A 9,177-nucleotide genomic window follows, 5' to 3' on the forward strand; every position below is an offset into this window, starting at 1 on the left:
TCGATCGTGAATCGGGCCCGATTACGCTCTACGGCAAGACCTGAAACAACGTGGAATTTCCTCCAGCTAGACAGTCAACGGACGGCCTTCCCCCAAGTGCTCTCCTCCTCGAGTTTTCAACCCTTGCCGAACGAGCCCCCGACCCTCCCTCCTCGGTCCACCATACCCTCTGAACCCCATGTGTCGGTCCGAGCCGTGGTTTTGATCCGGAGAGGGCGCCACAGCCCCCGAGCGAACGCTGTTGAATGTTTGGGAGAGAGCTCTCTCCTGCTTCCCTTTCTCAGTCGGGGTTGGCCGAAATCAAAATCGAGAGGCGGGCAGAATATGTTCGCCCAAAGTGTAGAGAACACGTAACTTGTTGCGCTTTTCGGTTTACGTGAATGAATAAGACAGTCAGTCAAACTGTTTCCCATCGAGCCGGACGTATTTCTGGTGCAGTGTAGGCGTTTTAGCGGCCGGAGCGAGTTCTTCCGCCCGAGTAACGCGGTGTACGACGTCGAGACAGTGAGGAACTCAACAAAGACACAAGCATGAAACTCTTACGAGTTTTATTGCTAATCTCCAGTGCGTGCTTCAGTCGGTCAGACGCTTCGCGCGTCTTCGTAGACCAGAGTGATGGGTCATACAGAAATTTGGTGATTGCGATTTCGCCCAAAGTGAATCCTCTCCATGGAAAAACTCTGATACCGAATTTAGAAGTAAGTTTGAGAGCCTTGTCAACAGCTGATGGATAAAGCCTACAACGACCCCATCGTCAACAACCTGTTGTGTGCCGCAACTTCCCGAGAGTTCGGGCTGTTGCGTGATGAGCATGAAGAGTGATGCAACAGGTTCCGTTGAGAATGCTGTCTCGCTTGTTCTGCTCGTACAATACCGAGAGCGTAGATCTGAACTCGGTTCCCTACTGCAAGTTGCACCTCTGCGGCTTCGTCTTTCCCAGGAGTGGATAGCAGATGTATGGCGAACGCAAATTTCAATCACGCTTCGAGCATGTGATTCCGGCAGCCCTGAGAGCAGTCCAGTCGTGCAGGGAGTCCATAGCACCAGGAATTAATTGACGGTGATATTGACCGCCATTCGTCGGAAGGCATCGGGCAGCGGAATGGGGTGTTCCCAATGACTTCACTCGTAGGGGGCGAGTCCTACCGGCTCCCGTGATTGTCCACTTGTAGGTGTTACGGTATCCGCGCGAGTTGTAGAGCTGTCCGAGGTCGGGTTGAAATAATGATGATGGAGTGCGATGGCAAAAATATTCGCTGACATCCTCCTGATGTAGAATGTAGGCCGCGCGTGGCGTGAAGGCCTGATTTGACGACGTTTCCCCGTTGACAGCACGAGCAATAATGTAGCGATAATTGCTAGGCACCCAGCCGGTCCGCGTGCTTGTCTGCCTGCCTGCCGGCCGGCTCTCAGGCCTGCTCGTCATTCTCTGACTCCCTCAGTCACTCAGCGAGCCGATGGGACACTATTGGTTTTTTGACACTGTCAACATCGAAGCAGGCGAAGAACAACGTGCAGTGGGGGAAAAGGCCCCGGGCAATCCGAGCTCTTTGGAGTGGAGTCTATTTACCTGCAGCTCATATTTGGCCTAAAGCGAGGCATCCATGCGAGGCTTTGCAGACGCCCGTCGTCGAGGTTCTCCTTCGGGAAACCTACCCCGATCCGGCCTTGACAGTCAGTCCCGCCAATAATAGAAATCGAGACAAATATTCTGAATTGCCTCGTGCCGAGAACTCGGAGGTTCGTGATTCGGAGCTCGGTGTGGAGAATTCGTAGGGCAGGAAGGCTAGCGGACGGTTGCCCGGACGATCACATCTAGGGCGCCCTTCGATCCTAAAAATCACAACGAACACGCTGGAGTTTGTTGTGACCTCAACCTGTGATCTCATTTGTGTGGCCTTCGCGGTCAGCGAACCCTCAAAGAGGTGTCCATTTTGGATCACGCATTCTGCAATCAATTTGATGCGAACCCCATTCGATGCTACGCGTGCATTAGGGGGAGGCACACGAGGGAGGCACGACTGAATTTATTACCTACAGGGGATAAGGCCGAGGAATCTACTTGACCGCGACCGAGTATTCGGGGAAGACTCTCGGGCCGAGGCGTCGGGCTTCGGCTTCCAGGACGGGGATGTCCCTCTGGAATCCGCGCCGGCTGTGCTTGTCCGTGTACCTGCCCAATCGCGACTGGAGATGCCGGCGGGAGGGAGAAGCACTCGGATGAGATTGCCGCTGGACTCGCCTGAGCGGAGGCTTCGCGCGACACGGATGTAGTGGACGCGAAATAATCCCGTGAATGAATCGACACCGGGAATTCCGCTCGGCCAGAGCGCGGTCGTGAACAGGTCGCTTTTCATTTCACCGCTAAGAACGCAGTCTAACTCGCGTGCACGTCTACGAAAGCTTCCGCTAGATCATACGCAGTACATCCGCTCAGACAGAGCAACTATCGCACGCTTTTCGAGCCAGCGGACGGATCCGTCTACGGCGATGGCGGTCACCGTTGGAGGAGCTCTCGGAATCCTCCTTAAGGGTTTCAGGACTCGTAAACAGTTATCTCGAGCTGAGTCCCCAAGACGGGTGTTTATAACGGTTGTGACTCATTCAGAAAACGCCAGAAGCCACTTCAATCGCTGGTCTGCCCGAGCGTTCGTCGGCCACCCTAGCCATGCCTCACTGATTTTCCATAGTCACCCAAGAGCATGAAGGCATCGACCGTCCTCCTCCGGGTCTAGTTCCTCGTTCGGTGTTCACCGGCCTTTCCCGTAGAGCGTTCGATCCGTACATACTCCGAATCGATCAATGCGATCCATGGTAGGAGCCCTCGCTTCTCGGTCAGTGACACAAAATTCCCCGTGTCAGAATAAAGAAAGGTCTGCCCCAATCTGGCACGAGAGCCCTTCGTCAACTCACGAGAGTCGTTCGCGATTTCTCCTCTCCTAGTTAGCTGAACTAAACTCTCTCAAACCCATCCGGTCGATCGGAGGCGCATTCTGTGCTGTGTATCGAGGTTGTCGTCTGTTAGGCTGACGAGTATCCCCCTGACTGGTTTCCGTTTTCTCGAAATCTTGTCCGCTCCGCAATAATTGAATTCTGGATAATTTACGTTTCAATGATCAAATAGCATGATCGATCGATCGTTCGTTCGTTCAGAGAGTCCAGTTTTGAACTTTCGAATCCGCGTCTTGACAGCGCAGCTTCGGGGATGATATTCAGGAATCATCGGTTCTGATGAAATAAGAACAGCCCGGACGGAGCTTGCGAGATGGATTCGAAGCTCGCAGCGACTCAGAGGGAAGATACGGAATATGTTAAAAATGCGTTTCTCTACTCAGAGGCGCGACGCTTGAATTGAATTATTCGCCCGTCCCGAAGCGCTTACCGTTTTTCTCTCTTGTGAGCTAAGGAAAAGTCGAGTGAGCGGGAAGTGAAAAATTCAGCATGGGAGCAGGCTTGAGCAAATATGAAGACGACACACACACGTGTAAAGACCGAAGACGCCCCAGCAAGTGATTTGAATAATTCGCCCGCGCCGCGGAGTAGAGCAAGCAGCGAAAAACTCGAACAAAAATTTACGGAATCCCTCTCCGAACACGATAATATCGAGAGCTCGTACACGGCCGGGAACGGTAGCAGATTAGAGGTTTTGAGAGAGCCGATGACGAGGGACCCATGTTTCAGAACGGCGGAGTCGCGTTTTGAAGCATGGACGATGGGACTGGGCTGGTGGCCAGCCGATCCCCGCCGCGATGAACGGGCGAGCGGAGTTCGTTTGAAGGAAACTCGCAGCTGCGCCCTCGTGCAGTGTGTCGGCTTTAAAAGCTCCCGAGCGAGCCGTCGATCGGAACGAATCGCCCGGTCGCTCACGCACGTAAAATGCGCACGTGGTCTGAATCAAGACTATCAGCACACTGCGAACTGTCAAATAATGCGCTTCGACCAACAATGGGAAGCTCAGTGGAAGTGAAACTGGAAAAAAAAGTTTGCGCTTTCCTCGCTCTTCTCCCTTCGGCACTTTCTTTCAATGTCCCCGTTTCGGATCCGCTGCTGCGTCGCCTCGGGTCTAAACTCCCGAGCTCGAAACTCCCTTTCTCGCCCCGCTGCTCTCCCAAAAGGTGTGGGATTTACCGGTAAAATGAGGCATTCCGGAGAACTTCGCAGAGCAAGACAACCATCGCACCGCGGTGGAGCGGCCAGAGGTTCTTGATCCATCCCCTGACGGACAAGTTGCTCGAGGGAATGGAGCGAGTAGCTTTCTCCGCAGAGGACCTATCGAGGATCCGAGCTCGTGTTGCTTGGTTCGAAGACGGGGCACCGCTCGACTTTACGGCTAGGTACGCGGGGCACACGTTGGAACCGGGGGTGACGACGACGCCACGGAACTCTCGCCCACCATGCTGGGAAGAGCGTGCTTCTCATTTTCCAGGTTCCGAAGATTCCCCCCTCCCCACTCGAGAACTCCCCGATCCATTCGCTCTCCCAATCGACGGCAAGTGGCATTACTTGCCCCGAGTCTTTCGGGACCGGATCGTCGACTCGAAAGCGGCGTCTGATCGCTGGCGGAGCTCCAGAGAGGGGAAGGGGAGAAAAAAAACTCTTTCGCGTCGTCGAGGCAACAAGCGCGCTCTGGAAGGGGCGCACAGCAGTCGACGACTACGAACCCTCACGAGCGTGAAAAAAGTAAACGAAGTTGCCGAAATCCGCCTTTTTCAATATTTTCCGAAAACGGGGAATAATAAGTCGATCGTTTCGTCCGGAGTTCTCGTGGGAGGACAGCAGAGAAACGCTCTCTAGTGTTGTATACGGAACCAACCGGTCGTGTCTCAGTCGCTGCATTGTCCCTCGACTTATTCGGACATAAACTACAAGTCCCGAGCGTAGTTCGGCGGGAGCGGTGGGACCGTGGGTCACTTGCTCGGTCGGTTGGTCACTCGGTCGGTCGGTGCGTCGGGGGGTCTCTCGGCGTCTCTCTATCTCTCGATTCGCCCTCCTCTAGGCTTGTTTCGTGAAGGAACTAATAGGGATTTGCTGCTTTATCTCCGAGCAATGCAGTAATGGGTCCGAGCGCAACCGGACTCGTAGCGACGGCACAAAGGGAGCGAGTAGGCATTTGAGTCCGAGTGGAACTTTTGCGTCACGTATATACCGAACTAAAGAGACGGATAATTTTCTCCCAATTTGTCTGGAGATCTTCGGCCCTTTTCCCGGCACTTGTCCGGTCGAGCTATTCACAATGTAAGCCCTCCGAGTCATTCCGATCGGAAAGATCCACCAGACAAAGAAGAATTCAACATTCCGAACCTCGAATCGCGTCTCGGAGATCGTGGGCATCAGCCTTCCGATAGATGAAAGATTCATGAAAACGAAAATTCAATCTCTATTCCTGCTCATGGGGAAGAGGAATCGAGCCAGTCATCCTCACTTCCCGCGCGTCCGTCGCATGTCGCGGTGACAGTTGTCTCGAGGGGAGAGGCAGCACCCAGGAACGTGCCACCCATGATGGTGCTAGCCGCGCCGTCCCGCATTCTTCTTATTCTACTCGTCGTACTCGCTGCGATCGGGAAGTTTTCAGGGAAAGGGAGTTCAGGAGTCAAGGACACACGGGCTCTCATTGTCCTCAATCTCTGCTGTCCGACCGCGTAGGCGACCGCAACATGTGGGATTAAGCATTCATGAAGAGCGCGTGTACTGTATTTATGGGCATCCCAGCGGTAGTATCCCTGTCGTACAGTTGTCTTATCGTTCGACCGGTAGGTGACCACAGCGCGGTGAAAGTAGTGGCTTTGGCTATTTGGTCTTTTTCTTTCTCGTCGTCACCGTCATCTTTGTCGACGGTTTCCTATTTGTACGTCCACGTTTGTTACATTCGCTCTGCTCTCTGACCCTATCTGACAACCTTGCAATAACAGCAGCAGTAGCAGTAGCATCAACAACAACAACAACGACAGCAACAATAACATCGCAACTGCAACGACGCCGACGTTGTCAACAACAGCTACGAGAGACTTCGGGATTCAGGTCGGCGACGAAGTCAGTCGGTCGCTCGGTTTGGACAGCCATACTGTCGGACGAGAAGGGGTTCTTAGTGTTCTATGGATTTGCCTGATCTCCTGAGACTCCTTGACCTTTTGAGTGAGTGAGAGACTGACTGTCCGTCCGTTCGTTGCTCTTGCCGTTTGTCTCATGCGACGTCTCGACGTCTCATGCGAGTGTTCCACCATTTATTCGTGAGTCTTACCATCGGCCAATTGGTCTCTCGATGAGGCTTCTGTCCGAAGGTTTGTTCCTCCCTCGCTGTGACCTAGATCCGCGATAGTTTCCTCCCTGTCTCGAGCGAGCTCTCGAGTCGGGATGATTCCTATCAATTCTGTCCCTACGCATTCTGGTTACAGTATCGGTGATTTCCTCGCGAATCATGTACCCGAACCCTTTGATCTCGCTTGATCTTAGACCTGGATGATGTCGCCATGCATACATTGTCATGGAATTCCATCAGCGAGTGAGTAAATATTATTTATACGGCACAATAGTTTACGCGATTTCGTTCTTTGCTGCAAGACGAACCGCACGAAGAAGTTTCAGTGTAGTTTCGAGTCTCCCATCATCAGTCCGAAGTATTAAAATATTCCTCTCTCTATTCGATGGCTGTCGGAATGCATCGTTCGTGATCAAGGCTCAACCTTGTAATCATCAGTCCGCCTGGGATTCTCAGTGGAAGCTTTCTCGGCTCTCGCCTCTCGATAGCCGAGCTTCCCGCGGATAAAAAAAAATCTTCCGTGAAATGTTCCTAGCTCCGTGACGTGCCTCGCAGCGCCGTAAATACGCGAGTGCGTACTAGCAACAAGCGCTCCGAGGACCCGACACGAACGGATGTGTACTACAACACGTTCCTTCGACGGCTCGCCTAAGAAACTCGGTGATCTCGTCTTCGAAAACACCACCGTGTCTATCTACGTCGAATTCGAACAAGGCCGGACAAGACTCGGAATCTATTAATTCAAAAAACTCCTGATATGTCCTGGGTGGAAAATCTCTTCCAGCTCGTGTAATCAGGACATGAATCAGAGCTGCGTCAAATATCGAGCGTTTCGTGTTGTGCCTCAAGAATAAGATTCGGTGAACGACACGCTTGTTGTGAAGATCTCAGCTCAGAACCGCTCCTCCGCGTGTTGTCAAGTATGGATTTAGAAAGCAGCGACATTCCCTCTGAGGGACGAATGTCTGCCACTCTGAACTCGAATCTGTCTGTTCAGATCTTCGCCGAGGCGATAACGCACAGCACCCGTCTGCATGAATTATAGAGGGCGTCTCAGCGAATGCGAGAGGTGCCTTGATTGCGCTATGCTGGCAGCCGGTAAAGCTCGGGCAATCGAACATTAGGCCAAGGAGAGCTCTATCGAGCACAGACGGCCGTATTGGCCCGCCTGCATCGCGTAATGCAATTGGAGCGGATTGTTGTCGTTTGCTCCGGCTAGCCGTGGGAGTAGTCGCATCGGTGAGGTGCTGATGTCGCCGCCGCGCCGGGGCCACTACCGCAGGTGGTTTTCGACGGTGTGCAGTGGCAGCTGGAGGGGTCGCAGCAGCAGCACTGGAACCGTACGGTAGACGGGACAGCGGTAGCGCCCGTCGAATCCGACCTCAGGGAAATTCGTTTTCGCTGCTGCTGCGGTGGTCGACGGCGCCGTCGCATGCAATAGGCAAACCAAATGTGGTTTCTTTCGTGTTTGCACAAGATCCCTTGTAATGAGAGCGCGAGCTGGACCTAGACTTACCTAGCTCCACGCGAGACTTCAACCAAGGTACGCGTACGGGACGCAAGAGCTTCCGTTACTGAGGGGGGAAGGGACGGCCGGGACCAGGGACGAGGAGCGGGACCGTAGGAGCTCAGACCCGGTTCTGCGAGAGCTCTGGGGCGAGAATGTAAGCCCGAGCCGAAGTTTGCTCAGCGTAGGCGCTGTGTCGTTCGCGAAACATTCCTGAGAGGTCGTGACTTTCTCTCGATTTTTCCCCGGCTAATGCCACTATTATTTGAGGTAATCCGCTCCGACTCCACTCCACCGTGTGAAGTGTCGTCTCGACGAGGATGATCTGCGCCGGATCGGATCGAGCCCCAATTGTGAAAGTCGCAGCTCCGTTTTTTCTTCTTGCTCCGATCGTCGGACAGGTAGCGGCAATCTTCCTCCAGGGGCATTATTCCTGTCGTTTTCTCTTTCCCCCCCCCGCTAGCATGGCGCCAAAATCCATTCTACGGCATGTGACGTCTTGCGTCATGGCGAGTGGCAAGGAGATCGTCGAGCCTTCTCTCCGTGTCCGCGGACAGACACACGTACATACATGAATACATGCATGCATAGATGCGTCTTTCACTTGAGCCCGCGGACGAGAGGGGAGCAGAAGCAACAGAATCTGAAATTCAATGGTGTACTTTGTCTCTTCTGGTCGTGAAAGCTTGACGCGATTATCAGCGGGGCATCCGATGCGACACGGCGGATTTTCACGATGCGAACATTGCCTCGATCCCCTCTCGACCCTCCCGAGTGTTTAAACTTCTGTTCTTCATGTGTCCGACATCTTCTCAGTATCTATTTTTCTTCAAATTTCACTCGGCCATATCTTGATCCGTTGACTTCGGGCTTGGCGAATATTACACTTGAAATGAATAGGCGCCCGTTTCGGGCTAATCTGCTATCGCTCGCCGGAATTCCCAGCTCGGAGAGATCCTCGTCGTAGCAGCTCCAACAATCGAGATGTGGGTCGGGATTCGACAGGTCGTTCCCTGACGGTCTGTTAGCGGCCGCTCGATCGAGGCTTATCGCTCACTCGATCAATAACGACTTCCGATGCACTATCATTTGATGTACAGCAGTGATCCTGCAAAGCGGAACTGTTTACTGAAGGTGTTGATCGAAGATCGAACACCTTCATCGGATGGGCGTCGCGATGTGGAATCTAGAATCTGACCGAGCTCGCTTCGACGGCTCACAAGATGAAACAAAGTTCGAATCAATCGGGACGGCGTTCCTCGTCGAGGCTTCCGGGTCGAGCGGGCTCATGGGATGGGTTCTGAAGATTTCTTCCAGAGAGAGATCTGGACCTGAAACGAGTAAGGAGTCCTCCTCTCCACTGCCCGCTATCCTGGAGAATGTTTGTTTTAATTTTTTCCCCGGCGGCGGCCTT

General features: G+C 53.4%; 1 protein-coding gene across 1 annotated transcript in view; it reads left to right on the forward strand.

Moving 5' to 3' along the window:
• The first annotated feature begins 530 nt into the window (after positions 1–530).
• LOC108864672 (calcium-activated chloride channel regulator 1-like) overlaps positions 531–9,177 on the forward strand; it is a 31,729-nt gene continuing 23,082 nt past the window's right edge. Inside the window, exon 1 of the mRNA XM_029112427.1 lies at positions 531–698. Within this exon, the coding sequence (XP_028968260.1) occupies positions 531–698 (168 nt within the window). The remainder of the gene's footprint in view (positions 699–9,177) is intronic.

Source organism: Galendromus occidentalis, unplaced genomic scaffold, assembly GCF_000255335.2.
Source record: "Galendromus occidentalis unplaced genomic scaffold, Mocc_1.1 scf7180000077500, whole genome shotgun sequence".
NCBI lineage: Eukaryota > Metazoa > Arthropoda > Arachnida > Mesostigmata > Phytoseiidae > Galendromus > Galendromus occidentalis.